This window comes from Macaca fascicularis, chromosome 3 (assembly GCF_037993035.2).
Source record: "Macaca fascicularis isolate 582-1 chromosome 3, T2T-MFA8v1.1".
NCBI classification, from domain to species: Eukaryota; Metazoa; Chordata; class Mammalia; order Primates; family Cercopithecidae; genus Macaca; species Macaca fascicularis.
The window spans coordinates 31380640-31399696 of NC_088377.1; the positions used below are offsets into that span (position 1 = coordinate 31380640).

A 19057-nucleotide genomic window follows, 5' to 3' on the forward strand; every position below is an offset into this window, starting at 1 on the left:
AAGGATGGCAAAAAAGCTATATAAGTCCATGGCCACATTAATGTGCCTTTACCTTTTAACCTAGTAATTCAACCATGGAAAATCTATTCTAAGGAAATAACCTGAAATAAGAAAAAGTTTTCATTTCTAGCAGCCTATTTATAATGTAAAAATAGAAACAAATATGCAATGGGGGAGGAGATACATAAACAAGATGTTAATTATTCAATGGAATAATAGTCACTAAATGTTTTTACTGAGTTTATAACATGGGGAAATGGTTATAAAGGGTAAGTGATTAAAAGAAAGCAAGACAAAATTTTGTATGCAACTCAACTATAAAAATAAATCCCAAATCTACATATTAAAATAAGAGTGAAAAAAATACCAACATATTTACAATAATTAACTTTGAGTAGTGAGTGGGACTATGCATGACTTTTTCTCAGGGAATACTTTTCTCTATTTTGAAAATATCCTGAAGTATTCCATTTAAAAGTAAAGACATTTTTCTAAAAAGCAGGGTACCTAAACATTTGAAGACTTTCTCTAATTTCCATGATTCTATGCTTTCCAGGAAATTTTTCTTATACTAAGGTTGATTTTAATATATTGCATATTTGAAAAGTGGTTAGGACTGAAGTAACAGACGGAAACCAACAGTTACTCAGTGCCCACTACATGCCATGCCAAGCACTTACAAATAATGCTCTTGACTAATCCTACAATTACCTTCATTTTATGGAAAAGAAAACTGAGGTCTATCTGGAGAAATTAAGCAATTTATTCAAGGTTGCATTCATAATAAATAAAACTAATATTCCAAAATCCAGAAATGTTTAATCCCAGTCTGAAGATACTTTTCACCTGTGCAATTTAGCTTCTAGTGTATGCTAAGTTTAAATGAAAAAACCCCCTATGAAGTAGTTACCATGACGCTAAGCAACTGACTGTAAAATCAAGCCAGTTAATGAATTCTTAGACTTGCTTCAGGATTTACATACACGACGGGGCTAACTGTGGATGCCACTCCAGAAAACAATTAAATGAATAGACAAATAGCATATTTGTCGATCATACAGTCCCCCTGTCATGCTCCTTTCTGAAGTAAAGATAAGGCAGTAGGTTGCTACCTTATAAGACGAGATCCATATTATGCTAAGCTGAGCAATCAAAATTTAGGTGACTTCTGCAAATTTAAATTCCATATGATTTTCCAAACTTAAAATCAGGATTCTACATTAAGCTAAGTAATGCTTTTGGTTTTCTAATACCAGCTTAAAAAGTGACACTTATTAATCATAATTTAGGCTTTAACAAATAAAAGTTCTAATTAGCAGAGGCCTTGCAAATGCAGTTTTTATCAGACAAAACTATTTCCCCTTGTACCTACTACTGTTTTTCCTCCTTCCCTAGGTTTTCCTCTTACCATTACCCAAGAAGCAGACATCCCAAATCTACTAAACAAAGCATTTTCCAGGAAAAGCTTTAGAGTTAGTGATGTTCATATCAAATTCATTTAAAGCTTCTAAGGCATTTGCAAAATTTGGAATCATCAAATAATTATTTAAATTAATACATTTTTAATAAGATATATTAATACATTTTCAAAATTGTTCAAACAAAAAATAATTTTTATCATTATTTAGTTCATCAAAACAAAATCAACAGAGTAACATATCTCTTGAACATTCTGGCTAAAGGAAGTCTTATTATACATTTAAGGCCTCATTGCAATTAGCAGGTTATTGCTGGCATTGAATTCACTTACTAAGCAGAAAATTATGTGCTGTAAAATTATGGTATGTCGTACTCTTTTTAGTTGTCAAGGGGAATCTTCAAATATTAAAAGGAGCTACTATAAAATCTGCATTAGAGCTGCTTATGCTCACTAACAAAAGATAAATGACTACAGGAAGTGAAAGATTTAGTAGTAACAAATTCTTGAAATAGCTCCTCTGAGAATGTCATATGCACTGATAACATAGTATAACACCAACATGCTCAATTTACTGTTATAAAAAGATGCATTTGAAAACTACCAGAGTAGGCTAATGACGTTTTTGCACAGGACGTTCCTGAAATATTCATAAACAGTTTTGCAACATCATACTTATCCTTCTAATAATACTGTAACCTACAGCATCTAGTAGTTTTATTGTTAAACACATTTCATGAAATCATGATAATTACATCTTAAATTCCCAACTATTCCAATGTAATCAGATTACGGATGGAGGAATGGGTGAGAGACAGGAGAAATACTGCTATATTTTACACTTCTCTTTTTAAGTTCCAAATCAAATGGTCAATTTAATCTGTGATTATGATTCATTAGACTTCTATAGTAGAAAGACAGAAACTGAAGAGAAAAGTGTCTTTACAATTACAGCTGAGGAAATCACAGCCTGGGCATTAGATGACTTGCCCATGGTCACTGATCATGCCCATGGCAGAGCCATTACTGGGCCCTGTCTCTCCTGACTCCCAGACAGGTCCCTCTCCACTATACTGGGGGAAATGTCGTGACCATGGCTATGTTCAGAGAGCCAAAAGAAAAGTTCTTACCGACTGCAAAACTGTTTCAGGACTTTTATCTTCATGCTCATGTGATGCCTTGGTAATTATTCGAATAGTTTCTTCTTTCAAGTGCTTTGAGAAATCACTTCTTGATGGCTGCTCTAGATATTCTGGGTCTCCTGCTGCTTGTGCTTCATGAGAAAAGAATCAATTGTATATCTAATATAAACCACAGAGTCTATACTAAGATAAATCTTTTATTTATTTCTATATCTGAAATTATGTAAGAACCAATCTTAGTCTTCCATTCAAAGTAAAATATATCCTTCCACGTACAGCACTTCTTCCCAAAATTCATTAAAAAACAAAAACAAAAACCCAGAACTAAGAGTACTCCAATAATTATGAAAGAAAGCTGTCATTATAGTTTATGGTAAGGAATTCACAGTCGATTTTTCTGCTATGAGAAATACCACAAGTCCATTTTGGAAAAATTGCCAGCATTTTACCAAAAGAATTTGGTTTGAACAGCAATCCTGGGCTGACTTTCCGTAGAATGCACAGGAGCTGTTTTTCTCTGCCACAGCGTCCTCCTTCATACTTCCTGGCAAAATCCTAACCCTGAATGAACCTAACCTTCCATCTTTTCTGCACTTGCCCCCAGTAGCTGAGTGTTGTCAGAGGAAAAGCAAACTGGTGCCGATAAAAATTCATGATGTCTCCTACCCATCTTTTGAGTTCCAGACTCATATATCCAACAATGTACAATGAACGTCCACTGGGTGTTCCCTAGACTAGACAAGCCCCAAATCCTTACATGACCAGAAGGGTTTATCTCAGTGAGTCTCTGACAAAGCAGCCAGTCTCTGTCTCCATGAAGCTGACAGTCATCTGTGGAGAACACCACTAACCAAATAATCATACATATACATTTTGACAATATTATAACACTTTCTAGGGCTACAATGGCAGTGAAGAGATATAAGCAATCTGGATTGTGACCTACAGTGACCTATTAAGCTGAATAATGAATGGGTTGTTTTGCTACGTGGAAGAATGAAGAGTCCATGCAGTGAGCATGGACTAGATTCAAAAAAGATAATAATATGACTGGACTACAGTACGAGAGTGGAGAAATGGCAAGAGATGATGCAGGTAGGGACAAAAGCACTAACAGACTTTAGATCAGGCTATTGGAAGTATTTTTTAAACATAATGGCAACACAAGTTTTTAAAAAATTATTCTGGGGATACTGTGAACAATGAATTAGAGAGGAAAGTAAAACTAGAGATCAGTGAAGGTAATAGAAGGCAGTAGAGCAACATGAAAAAGAAAGAAATGTGCCTTCTGATTAACAGAGAGAGCAACAGAGGGACACAAAATTGGCTAGAATCAAAACATATTTTGGACACAAAGGTGTGGAGACTGCACATGAACATACCAAGTTTTTGACATGAGTTAACTAAGATCATGGAGGTAAAACTATGTGATAAGGAAAACCAGAGGTGAGGATGCCTATAATGTGTACAAAAAGGAAGGAGAGAAGTTAAAAGAAGTTTAATGTCCTCATTAAATCATTTCCTGATTTTGAACTGGAATAGCCTTTCAACGCCCATGAGTAATCGACAAAGAAAACCTTTGGCTACCATCAGCTTAGCAATACTTCTGCTTCCGGAAGAATTCATGACAGGTGGCTCATGCCAGCTGCTTTAGGGCTGGGAGAGAAACTCCTTGTTGATAAAATTTTTCCTTGTGTTTGGCACTCTTCCTCTCTTCACCACAGTAGATAACGTCAACGGTTAATAACTGGATGTGAACTTAAAGCAATAAATCCAATTGGTCTGACATTGGTCTAATGACCCACGGAAACCTAGAATCTTTGTAAAATTGGTTCTTAGGGCCAAGAGTAATTTTATCTGATCAACACAAGTCAAATCCACCTTAGGTCACCAGGGCCAAGGTTTCCTTCCATAAAGGAGTTTGAGTGCAAAAACTTTATGAGTAACACTGAATGCTTCCGGCTAAACGTCATACAGAACAATTTTCTCTAGGGTTTGCCCTATATATACACCTCCCAGGGAACGTACGCAAGTGGTTTTGTTGTCATGGTAGTTGAACCTACAATAGTTTGACACCCTGGGAGACTGGAAACAAAAAATTCAAATTGCATTCCCAACATGTTTATTGAACCTCTGCCATTTTCAGTACTATATTAGGTATTACAAATGTAAAAAACAAAAAAGAGTACATCACTAATTTTAAGGAACTCTCAGTGAAATCTGATAAATATACATTCTATTATAATACAATGTGCTAAATGCAATAAAAGTTACGCACAAGGTTTTATAAAAGCACTGTGGACCCAATACACATACTTGAGATAATGCTGCCTGTTAAGAAACACTTTCCAGAAGAGGTGCTAACTTAGGTGGGTTTTGAAGAATTTGTAGAGGATTATCTTGGAGAAAAGAATAGAAAAGATTCCAGGCAGAAGGAACAGCACACTGTAAGGTCTGATCAAAGATTCATAAAATCCCTGCTATACATGAGACTCTACATTGGAAGGCAAGCCAAAATGTAAGTACAATAGAGAAGAACATAATACATTTGGTAGTAAGAAAAGGTTGGAATTAAGAGGAAAAAGATAACAGCTGCTACAGAAGTGCTCTCAGAGAAATTCACAAAGACTCTGGGATATGAGGAAGATCTTAAAGAATATGCAAAAATTCATGAACAATGACGATAAAAGAACATTTTTAAGATAAAGGATACTTCATGAACATGCCATAATGACAGGAAAATTTCCTACATGCAAGAAAAATGAGGAGTAATCTGGTGTAGATGAAACACAGGCTACTCACAGGGAAGTGGTCTCGGAAGAATTATAAGGGAATCAGATTATAAAATAAAGTTCGTATAAAAAAATCGTCAAAGAAGACAAAAAAGAGGTTTTGTCTTCATTTTATCAAACCAAAGAATAAAAATGTTTACTAGAACAAACAAGAAAAATGTGGAAAATTAAAAACTCTTTGCATTACTCAGAGATAAGCACTATTAATAATTCTGATACATTCTTTCCAGGCTTTACCTACCTACCCATATTTTTAAACAAAAAGAATTACTCTCTATTCAACATAACATGTACTGGTTATATTGTGTTGCTCTGTATGGAAGGCTCACGAAACTAATACCCTACCATACACTTTAGTAATTTCTATTTCTTTGTTAGGAACAACAGCAGAACAAGTTTGGCTTTTACTATATAATACAATTGTTGTTCATCCTCTAACCTTATTAGAAACCTCATCACTAGTGGCCTACAGCTATAAATTCTCTAAATGCCATATAGGACAATTTTCTCGAGGGTTTTCCCTAGGTATATACCTCCCAGGGAACTTAGATGAGCAGTGTTGTAGTCACGGTAGGTAAACCCACAATGGTTTGAAACCCTGGGAGACTGGAAACAAACAAACAAAAAATTAAATGCACTCATTTCACCATGAATGACCAGTTCTGTATGGAAGTGAATAATATCCTTATTCCTAAAGTCTTTCTCAAATCACTCACCTGTTCTACGGGTATTTCTCTAGGATTTTCAAATGGCCTCCACAGAGTGACTTTCCGGCCATGCTTCTCCAGCTGTTACAGAAGACAACTCAACATTCTGAGGTAACTCTGAGCCTGCTCCTTTTGCCCATCTTCATGTTGAAATAGGGTATTGAGGGGGTTTGGGGGTGCTTTACTTATGCATATTTCCTGGTTATGTCTTCAGTATATTAAGAAGGTCAACTTTACGACCAATTGGCTTTCTATTAAAGAGTAAGGATCTGCTCTTAACTATAAAAATAAGACCAACATCTCTAATATCTTTCAGGAGTCTTTATTTTGTTGACTTACTAATAAGTCATACTTATTATGTTCACATTGAAGAAGATTTAAAGGGGACTGCTTGAGAGATATACAATCCATCCATTTCTAGACATGTATTTAAACGTCTACCATACCCTGTAAGGGCCTACAAAGAGCCACGCTTAGGTGGCTGCATAGAATCACTGGTGGAACTTCTGAAACTTCAGATTCCTGGGCCCCATTCCAAAGAAAATCTGAGGGGGGTGGGGGAGAGAGGTTTAGAAACCAGTCAAACCATACATTTATCCAGAACAAAGAGCTACATCCTCACCACATGTATTTGGCCTGCCTCCTTTTTGTGTGACTATTTTATCTCTACTTTAAAATTGTGTGTTCTCCTAAACTGAGGATCACCCCTAGTAAATTCATGACTGGAAATCTCCATAGGGAATGAATTTATTAATAGAAAACTTTCAAGGAGCATCTACCACATGTCATTTATTATACTAGATGCTGGAGATATAAATAAGAATACCACCAGGCCTGACGTGGTGGCTCACGCCTGTAATCCTAGCACTTTGGGAGGCCAAGGTGGAGGACTGCCTGAGCTCAGGAGTTTGAGTTTCAGGCCACAGCCTGGTCAACATGGTGAAACCCTGTCTCTACTAAAATACAAAAAAATCAGCCCAGTGTGGTGGTGTATGCCGCTAGTCTCAGCTACTCAGGAGGCTGAGGCACAAGAACTGCTTGAACCCGGGAGGCAGTGAGCTAAGATTGTGCCAGTGCACTTCAGCCTGGGCAACAAAGCAAAACTCTCAAAACAAAACAAAAGAATATCACCTAGTTCCCGCTTTCAAGAAACCTGAGAACAATGAAGATATTGTTCATTCCACCAGGTCTTACTCTCAGGATCCAACTGTACTCTCCTGGAACATCAGTTTATTTTTAACTTGCAGACAGTGTTTGTAAAGAAGTCCCGGAGCCAATTCTGCCTGCTGCCTCTAGACAAATTTACAAAACCTTATGCAATACATTTCATTCCAATCTTCGCTAGTGTTTCCTTATTTTTTAAAAAAGTCTGAGTGTGCTATATTGTAAGGACTTCAGATACTTCTTGGATAAGACAAGAGTAACATAAGTAAAATAGTAACTCAGACAAAGCTCTTCTCTCCAGAATAATTTCTGTTTTATAAATACAGCCTAGGGTCATGCTGCTTAACCAGAAGTATACCTCAGAATTATCTGAAGATCTCTTTAAGATAGGATAGTATCAGATCCTTTCTCCAGAGATTCTGATTCCAGTATGTCTTACGTGGTCTTAGGTACGGTGTGCTGTTCATACTCAGAAAAAAATCCCCCTAGTAATTCTGATCCATACATTCATAGTAAAGAATGGTTGGCTACAAATCTAAACAAAAGTATTCAAGTAAGTTGGCCTTTGCAGTAAGCAGATCTAGGGAAGCAGCATGAAATGAACCAAAAAATACTTTCCCATCATTTATTATCTCAGTAGGGAAAGAATGGTGCTGGAGAACTGATATGCATGAATTTCTCGATCACATTTTAGCAGAAGAGGAACAAATACTAATTTGATTAATATAATATGAATTAGTACTCTTATTTGGAATATCAATCAGTAGAAACTGAATTTTATTAGGTCTTATGTTTCAGCTTTAATGAGAAGATTTTGCAAGGAGGAAAAAAATCATTCCGGTGAATTTTATAAACAAGATTTCCTTTTATTATTTCCACTAGTCACTCCTAACACCAGTGAACACCTGAGAGATTAAAATACAGGTTTGCTTTGAGATCCTGGAAGTATTATACCAAATTAAATTACTTACTTTGAAAACTATGAGAAGAATCAGAAGAGGATGGCATGGACATTAAAATAAAATTTCCCTATTAATAATAGGGAATAAACGGTTCTAATGAAACATTAGCCTTATTCAGTTTTGATATGTGAAACTATCCTGCAACAGAGAACAAATTTCTTAATATAATCTCAAAGACAATAGTAATAGAAACCAATCTTTTAAACAACAGTCTCACTCTGTAAATTTATGGACTTGGCATGTGCTACTTCTACTAACTCAAACCAAGCACATATTTCCATCAAGTCTATAGAGGATACAAGGTTTCCTACAGAAGTAGTATTACCACTGCTTTCTAAAAAACTCATGCTGAAAGGTAATTACAAGAGTCATCTAGGAATAGGAATTGACCATTTTCATCTCTTTATCTTTTATTCTGGTTCCTCCCAGAAATACATCAACAATCTCTTCAAGTTTATTTTGCATGGTAAAAAGAGACATGAAAATATATGTCCAATACCTAGTACTGCATTTTTTAAAAATTACAAAACACCATGTAAAGTGTAGGTCAGATGTACTGATCGTGAAAAGGGATGCAGTTATACACACATGGTCTTTTTACAGAGAAAGAAAAAAAGATGACAAATGTAAAATGAGGATGGGGCATGGCTAGTCCTTATCAGATAGGAGTATTAGTTGGGAATATGTATTAGTTTGACTAAGCAGAAATAAAATATGTTAACTCTGTAAATTTGGTGAGACTTACGAGAAACAGAAAAGATGAAGGGAGAAGGATATCTAGAACTTAATATCTGGTATCAGAATATATAGGTGAGCCAAGAATAAAACTAGAGCTTAACCAATGAATGGAGGATTCACCCGTATCAGGGAGCTTAGGTACAACAACTGCTTATACTACCTTATGCAGCCCCTTCCTCCCACTAATAACAAGAATAGTCACATGTGAATGGAATAAGTAAACGTTAAGGGAACAATAACACAGTAGCTCCATCTTGGGGCAGGTTCTGAGGAGTGATTTGGAAAGAATACGTACAGAATGCAAAGCATGAAATCACAAAGGGACAGAAATGCTTTAAAAATGAAAGGAACTACATTATAGTTACTACACTGTGATTTGAGCTTAGATACCTCTTGATGTGTACTAAAAACTACATTGTTGTGGACCCACATAGCTTCACCTGCTCTACATGGTAGCCTTGTACATGTGGGGGGAAAAGTGCAGTCCTACCTAATGGTAGAGTTCACCAGCCACTATAATAGTGGTATTCTCCATAGCACTGGAATATCAAAATGTTGCTGTAATACCATTATCCTTTTTAAAAATGCTGAATTATCTGCCTCTCAGGATCAAAATCGATGACAACTATTTGATCTACATGAAAATAAGTCATCTGGACAGATTTGTGCATGCCTGTATCAATCACAATACTACATTGTAGCACTGTAAAATAATCTTCTACTTAAGTAATAATTCCTTCTAAAGTTCAAACGATAATGCTGAAACCCAACCAGGTAATGCTGCAAGGAAATCTCTGTCTGTAAAAGATGAAATTAAACCAACAAAAGCTGGAACTGCTTCCTTAAAAAACAAAACATACAGATCTTGGGGGGAAAAAAAGGTTATTCAATAACATTCACTAGCATTTATAAAAAGAGACAAATGAGTTTGAGGAAAATATATGGGCTTAATTTATCTGCTTCTCATTTCCTCAATTTGTACCCAGAAATAGCATTTTCCATACCAGAAAACATGTTGCCCTAAAACATATTTGCAACTCAGTGATAAGAGTAATCTTTTAAGAAAACCAAAAGACAATATATTTTCAATTTTACTAGAAACTATTTTCTTAATTCTCATACAGTGTTTACTCTGATTTATTTTATTGATTTCATCAGCTAATAGTTTATTTAAGAATAATGCTTTTAAATATTTATATGTTTATGCATTTATATCTTTGGTTTAGAGGTTACACTTATTTTTTACCTATGATATACTAAATAGTTTTGGTCAATTTTCTTTTAATCTTAACAATTCTGAAAAACATCAAACAGTTATTAATGGTAGTATTTTACGATTGCACAAAGTATATATGAATATACCGGTAGTATTATTTTGGTCAAATTGAATTGGTTTGGGTTTCTTGTTGATTTCACAGCTTTCTCGGCTACTTGCCAAGAAAATTCAAGCCCACCCAACATAGGCAGAGTAGGTAGAGGGAAAGTCAACGGAATCATCTCATTTATCTTGAAAAACATATAACTGTATACAGTGGTGTCTGGCAAAAAGGCAAACTAAACTGTTAACTGTGATAATCTGACTGATGGAATGTGAGATGATTTCTACTGATTTCCTCATACTTTAAGACAGCTAAACCTTTTTAATAATGAGCATATCTTATCATTATAACAATAACAATATTGATAATCAAACAAAGCTTAATAAAAATGGACAAACCTGTTGTCACAGAAGTCTCTGACTCTCTCAATTTCTGAGACGCTAAAAGCTTTTCCTGCAAAGCTTTCTGGGCAAGTTGTGCATCCCATTCTTCTAGTTCTTTTTCAAATCGTTGGTTGTCTTCCTCAACAAAATCTCTCAAATCCGGGGGTAATGTTTCTATACCAACAAGGGGCTGCCCAGTTTCTTTATTAAACTCTTCTGCAAATAATATTTCAAAAACTAGTATAAAATTAAGAATTAAAGGGAACATGCAACACTCAAAATAGATTGCATTTCAAATAGAATTTAAACTATGAATTATTACCAATTAGCCAATCAATACTACTTAAGAATTACTACTGTTTAGCAAATAATTATTACCTAAAACACTTTTTAAAATTCAAACAAATGCGCAGAAAAACAATGATAAAAATGTTTGATAATCCATCACAGGTAATGGTCTCACATTTTTTTTTTTTAATCTTAAGAGTAGAAATGAGAGAAAACACAAAGCCAAGTGTTTTGTTTTTTGTTTTTTTGAGATGGAGTCTCTCTCTGTCACTCAGGCTGGAGTGCAGTGACACAATCTTGGCTCACTGCAAGCTCCGCCTCCTGGGTTCAAACGATTCTCCTGCCTCAGCCTCCCGAGTAGCTGGGACTACAGGCACCCGCCCCACGCCCAGCTAAATTTTTGTATTTTTAGTAGAGGTGGGGTTTCACCGTGTTAGCCAGGAAAGTCTCGAGTTCCTGACCTCATGATCCGCCCGCCTCGGCCTCCCAAAGTGCTGGGATTACAGGCGTGAGCCACCGTGCCTGGCCACTTTTTTTTCTCTGCTACTCTAACAGTGATGTAGTACTACTCTTGCCATTACTGGAAAATGCCAGATGTTTGATTACTTAAAAAGTAAAACTTTTCACAAATGTAACCAACTCACAACCATGTTAACCTTATTAGCTCAAAATAAAACTAAAATTGCTTGTCATATGAAGAAGTTAAGTAGACTTAAATATGCAATTATGAAAATTAGTTGACATAGAAGATCTTAAAACTAGAGTATTTAGAAGAATTACTCAACTTCTACTATACACACAGAAAAATAACTTCAGTTTTTCAGTCAGAAGTAGACTGCCTAGCTGATTCTGCTGAATGACTAAATATAAAAAGATTATTTTTATCAGTATCAATAAACCTTTTATTGTTTTCTATATGCAAAGCATATATCAGAATATCAGAAATACAAAACTTGAGACCTAGAATGACACGGTCTCTGGCTTTGAGCAGAGGAGAGAGAAATGCGCACGGCAAGTCATCACACAATTCCAATACGCAACAGTAAATGCCCAGGAGACAGACGCTGGGAGAGCAGGAGGAGAGACACTTTCTGGCAGATCCAGTTTGCAAGGGAAATGACACCTGAACTGAATCTTGACAGATGCACAAGAATTAGGCAAAAGAATTACTGGCAAAAAATAAAACATGTAAGAACATGCAGACATAAATGTGTGAAATGGTTTGATATGAGCAGATACAGCAAGAAGTTCAGTAAAGTACATAAATTCAAAACGAACACTGGTGATCAATGAAGGTGGGGAGATAATCAGAGGCCAAGAACAGAGGCTATATATGTTAGGCTAAGGAATTAAATTTTAAATATGAGTCAATTTGTGGAATAGTCACTAAAGCGTTTTTAGCGAGGACAAAAAAGGTCGTATTTACATTTAATAGTTGACTTGGAATACAAAATATATACCAATTCTTAGCTCTGCTGACGTTACTTTTCAATTCAGTCTTGTCAAAACCCAGTAGCATTTCCTAATCACATCCATCATCGCCTGAATTACACTTAACTAATCACACCACACACCAGAGTCACTTTTATGACTACTGAAAAAATATATACCACTCTATATACTCTTACCTTGTATTAAGAACTGTGCCTTATCATTTATGTACATTAAACAGTATGCACTGGCATTTCTATAACCACCAAAAGAGTCCCTCACTAGCTCTTCCCATGATGATTTTGTCACAGCAATATCATTGTACTTCATCCATCTGCTTTCACGATGATCAAAAATATATGCCCAGTAGTGCCCAGCATTAGCTTGGCCTTCATGAACTAAAACGGCATGTAATCGGTAAGGAACCTAAATGTGAAAAAAAGAAGAGTTAAACTGCAATTATGTAGTCTACTATACCACATTCCATGAAACTCATAAACAACCTGCTTGGAGGAAACCAAAAGAGCATTTCTTTTTCTTTTTTTTTTTTTTTTTTAATGAGAGAGAACTGGCTGGGATTAAAATTTTGAAAAAACTAAACTTTAAAACTATAAAACTTTAAAAAGACAAAATCTGAATAAGCTAAAGATATGTAAAGCTGACAGGTATGCAGATTAAAAAGATGATTTTTGAAAAACTAAAAATGTATTTATTGTGTATGTACTCCTTGGCCTAATTGTTTCTTTTGAATAAAAAGCTTAGAGTGGGCAGTTTTATATATAGTAAATGTGTCCAAATCTTCAGAATTCTAAATTGACGGTTAACAAAATAGATGATATAATATACACCAGAAGTTAAAATGTAACGGAGTCCTAAGGTTTCTTCCCAAATCTTAAAATCCTTTAACAACCACAGATTTCCTTCCATAAGACTTTTTAAAGATGCTATAGCCTTTTGAAAAATTTTGGTAGATTTTACTGTAAAATAATAAGGGTACACAACACATACAGTGTGAAAACACAACTGAATGGGGAAAACTTGTCATGAATTTTGTTATAAATTTGTTACAAAATTTCCCCCATTCAGATGAACCGTCACATTGTACATATTGCACACCCTTATTATTTTACAATAATAATTTTGATTTACCAAATTACAAAATTTTGATTTACTAATATTTTAAATCAAAACATGTAAAGAAAAATTAGATTAACATAATGTAAAGATAAATTAAAATATATGTAAATAATTTTGACAATGATTACTAGCTCAAAATTTCACTTACTTGTATCATAGATTTGTCAGAGTACATTAGTTCAATTGTTCGATGGATTCTGGATATGCTTTCCTGCAAATCTAAGGATATAAGGTGTCATTTAATGATGAACATCAAGTGTGCTTCTACTTATAAGATAAGGACTAATGGCTTTCTAACAAACACATTAGAGAAATAGGAACAATTTCCTAAAACTTCTCTTAAAAAACATTACTATTTGAAATCTGTAGAAAATGAATTATAATTATTCTTTTTTCTTTTTTTGAGACAGAGTCTTGCTCTGTCACACAGGCTGGAATGCAGTGACTCGATCTCGGTTAACTGCAAGCTCCAACTCCCAGGTTCATGCCATTCTCTTGCCTCAGCCTCCCGAGTAGATGGGACTACAGGCACCTGCCACCACACCCGGCTCATCTTTTGTATTTTTAGTAGAGACGGGGTTTCACCGTGTTCGCCAGGATGGTCTCAATCTCCTGACCTCGTGATCCAGCCGCCTCAGCCTCCCAAAGTCCTGGGATTACAGGCGTGAGATACTGCGCCTGGCTGAATTATAGTTATTCTTAATAAAAGACACAGTAAAAATGCATAGTTAAAAAACAACACAAATATGATTTATCCAGAAAATGTGGAGAGCCAATAAAAGTGAATTTTGTTCAACTCTATAAAGGAGAGTTTCAATGAAAATGAAAGCTAAGCTTCCTTACATATTGCTATAACACAAGTAAACTTAAGAACAAAGTAAAAGATGTTCACCACATATCTTGTACACACACATAACTGAATAAAAATCGACTATAATCCCAGTGAAAATAAAATTATGGCACTCCCATGACAATTATTTCTACTTCTAGTAGAAAATAATCCTACAAAATTGTTCAGATAGGGATGTTCACAGTCATACTGTCCACAATAATTTTTAAAAATGAAATAAACTAAGTATCTGTCAATAAGGAAATGGTTACATTGAAACCACATCATATTGTGAAGCTGCTGAACCAATCAGGAAGAAACCTTGAAAAACTATTAAAAAAAATAAGCTAACTTTAGAGTGGGGAAAGACCTGTCTAAGTCTGTCAGAAAACCAGTAACCTCATAGGAAAAGGTAAGATCCTCCCTGCCTAAAAAATCTATATTATAAAAACAAAACAAAACCAACATAAAGAAAATCAAATGAAAAACTGGGAAAATAATATCTGCAGCAGATATGATATTATAGGCAAAGGGTTAATATCCACAATACATTAAACTTTCTATTAAGCAATAAGAAAAAGACAAATGGCTCAATATTTTTAAAATGGGCAAATGTCACAAACAAGAAATTTACAGAAAAATATAAATGTCCAACTTCACTCAAAGCTAAGGGAATGCAAATCAAAACACTAAAATACCATTTTCTCAACTACAAAAAACTACTAAAAAGTGTCCAGGGCTAGGGAGGATACTGGGAGACAGGCTCTCTCACACAGCAGGAAGGCAAACTGGTTTAATGTTTTGGAGGGACAACTTTAAAACGGTTGTTGAAATTGAAAATATACACACTCTGAACCAAAAATGGTGGACATAAGGAAACAACAGACCTTGGGGCTTACATTAGGGTGGAGGGTGGGAGGAGGGTGAAGATGGAAAACTACCTGTTAGGTACTATGCTTATTACCTGCATGATGAAATAATCTTACACCAAACCTCCAAGATGTGTAATTTACCTTTATAACAAACCTGCACATGTACCCCTGAACACAAAATAAAAGTTTTTAAAAAAGAATATATCTTACTTACATAAGTGTATAAATATGTATATCGAAGACCAGCACTATTTAGTAAATATCAATATGGGAATTAAATTAATTATATCATATCTGTGTCTTGGAATATTACACAATAGTTTACAAAATATTGCTAACTGCTAACATCAATAGGGATGAAAAAGAAAAAAATATCCTGAGGAAAACCTTCTTTCCTGATCCATAGTATTACATATAAAAACTTTATCAGCTGGGCATGGTGGCTCATGCCTGTAATCCCAGCACTTTGGGAGGCTGAGGTGGGAGAATCACAAGGTCAAGAGATCAAGACCACCCTAGCCAACACGGTGAAACCCTCTCTCTACTAAAAATACAAAAATTGGTTGGGTGTGGTGGCACACGACTGTAGTCCTAGCTACTCGGGAGGCTAAGGCAGGAGAATCACTTGAACCCAGGAGGCAGAGGCTGCAGTGAGCCGAGTTTGTGCCACTGCACTCCAGCCTGGTGACAGAGGGAGACTGCGTCTCAAAAAAGCTCTCAAACTTAAAACGGACAAAAGAGAACTCATCATATTTCTCTTTCCTCCCCTGAGTGGGGAACCTCTTTGCCCACTGGTTTACCTTTTTGCCAAAATACATTCTATTTGGTTATTCATACCATTATGAACTAAGAGATTCATTTGATTCCTCCCTCTCTCACCTCTAGCCAATGACCCACATCTGTCAGTTGTCTCCAAAGAGTATTTTAAGTACATTCACTTCTTCCCTCCCTCAGTGCCACGACCTAGGTGTCAAAAGCTTCCTAGCTTCCACGCCTCTGAATGTAATCTTTTAGAAACAACCTGCCATGAGGAGTAGAAAATTACCCAACACCTAATACAGTACTTCATCAACATGTTTGTTAATACGTTCAAATATTTTCAAAAATTCCTTCTTATATGAAAAATACTAAGGAAAATCTTGACAGCTACTAATGCTATTAGTCACCATCATACCTTATGTATTTCTTACTAAATTAGGGCCGTTCTTTTTCAAATATTGTCTATAAAGAGTTAAGTTGGTCAACTAATATCCAACAATCAATATTGTTCAATATAATTCCAACCATGTCACATAAGTAGTTCATTTTTTTCATAAACCAATAAATTAGCATAAAATTGGGGAATAACAGGGAATTATATTTTCACATTTAAAGAAAAAAGTGTAATAATATCTACCATAATCCATTTTTTAAAGTACACTATAACAACAGCAAAGTAGGAAAGAGAGAAGTTCAGAATAACTTATTCTGAAAAAAAGAAAAAACAGAATACAAAAGAATAAAAGAGTTCCTTCCAAGAAAGGACAGATGGCAACTTGACACACACACACACACACACACGCACACAAGCGCACATACGCCACACAGAGCACTGTCCTTATTTTTCTTATTTTGCTGCTCTGTTACAGACTATAATGGGATCATAGATATTTAGAAATCTGTTAGAGCTATTAAAAATTAAAATTCACATTTCTAATTGTTAAGCCTAAAGAAAATTTTTTTATCACTGGAACTCCCTGTGCAAACTTAGATTTAGTACCCAATTGATACGTACAAACATTGATGTCGTATGACATTTCTCCAATGGAGTAACTGTGAATACCAGTTTGATATAAATTTAGAGCAGTAAACTAGAAAATCAGGCCATCTGCTGTGTCATTAATCAGCTAAGCAATCCAGGGAAAATCTTTTGGTCCTTGTGAACCTGATACTGAGATTATAAAACTGGGGAGCCAGACTAGTTTACCTTACATAAAACCCTTTCTGGAAAAGAAAAATGACTGTAATCTTTAAATATAAAACCCAGACGTGATTTCCCTTCTCAATATTAACATTATACATATCCATCTGAGGTGACAGTAACCATGCTATGAGACACTTCTTACCTCTGGTGTCATTTTCTATTTCTGTCCTCCAGCGATGTAAACAACTTTCCAGCACAGAAAGTTCTTCCTCCGTAATGTGCCTTGGTGCCGGATGCATGGGCAAATCTGGAGGTATCCGGGACTGAGTAAATGGTTTGTGTATCACTGATCTCGATGAAATGGCAGCAACTGATGAAGGCGACGTGCTTGGCAGTTCTGAAGATGGGGCTCCCTGTTGTTCTGTTGTGCTGTATTAAAGCATAGAGTATTTGTTATTAACCTTTCAAGCTGAAGCTCTCAACTAAGATAGTGCCAAACCCACAGTATTAAATTGGCTTATAATCTAAAAGGAAAAATCTTAACAAAGAAATATGTGGATTGATCTAATATCCAAATGAGATTTTTAATACATAAGAACTAAATTATTATAAGATGAAGTTGTAGCTTTAGAGTAAAAACGGCTTAATCATATTTGTTTTTAAAAAACAACAAAATCTTATGCATGATTATATTATTTTCCCTGGCTTATCAGCTTACATTACAGAAACAAATTCAAATTTGACAGTGCTATTTTTATGGATCATAAAATGCTGAATTTTATATATGTACATACCAAAACATGCTAAAGTATAATTCTGAACTGAAAAAAAAGTGATTAAAAATTTAATCCATGACCATAAAATCCACTGAAATAACAAAAAAAACTCCCAGAGGACATACAATCTTCTAAGTGAATCTACTCTTAAGAGTTCACTAAAGTAAATCAAAGCATACATTTCATAAAAACCATCTTTAGAGGCAGCAGTTACATTATTATGTAATAAAGGTAACAACTGTCTCTTGCATCGAGATTACTTTTTACCTTGGTAATGTCTGTGATGGTATGGAACCACTAGGTGGGGAACTAGCATCAATATCGTCAACAGGAGAAGTGCAAACAGGTTTACTTGAGGCAAATTCCAATGCATACTGAAGAACATCTACCAAGGGGAATCGTTTGGGACCCGAACCATAGCTTAAGTATCTGTTAATCATAAAATGTACAATGCTTTTATTTCTATATACAGCATATTTGGGTTTTTATTATTATTATAAAACATGATATGATACTTCAATAAAACTTCCTCAGCAATAACATTCATTAGCTTTAAAATGAAGATGGTAAAACTGAATATACATTTAAGAAAAACATATTAAATATTCTCCAAAGACAGGAAACCAAGGCTGATTGGGACTGAATGTGAGCATATACTGTTATAATCTGTAAATGCTGTTCTAAATTGTAACTCAATAGGATGAAAACTGACATCTCCTGCGACTGTTTTTAGTTTGAGATCTGGCATCTGGTCTCATGAGCAAGACAGTGACAAGTACTATCCTCCTATCTTTTACCACTAATCATTTTTCAATATGATGATTCGTACATTTTAAGAATAAAAATCACTAAAATACGATATATTATTTGATATAAGAAGTTTTAGACTACTAATTTGAAAATTCCTAAAATACGGGAATACAGAGTAGATCGGGGTTTGCAAACTGAAATGACTTAAGTGACATTTCAGCCTTTAGATTTCTGTCTTGCCTGTAGAACATTTCTCAGTCTAGATTCTGACTTCTTTTAGAAATGATCCAAATCAATAAACAACAGTGAGGCCACACACACACGGCACCATCCATTGGTATTGGAATGGCATTCATTCCCTGTACACACAGATTGCTCTCTAGACTTCCAGCACATACCATTTTATACCTGACACAATTTCCTCCTTTATGAAGCTGCTGAGAAGGC

The 19057-nt window shown here is 35.1% G+C and overlaps 1 protein-coding gene across 15 annotated transcripts in view; it reads right to left on the bottom strand.

Moving 5' to 3' along the window:
* Window positions 1–19057, bottom strand: part of USP25 (ubiquitin specific peptidase 25) — a 142860-nt gene that overhangs the window by 31594 nt on the left and 92209 nt on the right. For 14 of the 15 annotated variants that reach the window (XM_074034198.1, XM_074034197.1, XM_045389182.3 and 11 more), the window contains 6 exons: window positions 18128–18289; window positions 17287–17513; window positions 13629–13699; window positions 12541–12769; window positions 10640–10840; window positions 2548–2690 (listed from right to left, as the gene is read on the bottom strand). In XM_074034198.1, the coding sequence (XP_073890299.1) occupies window positions 2548–2690; window positions 10640–10840; window positions 12541–12769; window positions 13629–13699; window positions 17287–17513; window positions 18128–18289 (1033 nt within the window). The remainder of the gene's footprint in view (window positions 1–2547; window positions 2691–10639; window positions 10841–12540; window positions 12770–13628; window positions 13700–17286; window positions 17514–18127; window positions 18290–19057) is intronic. The other variant, XR_012432086.1, reaches the window with a different exon arrangement.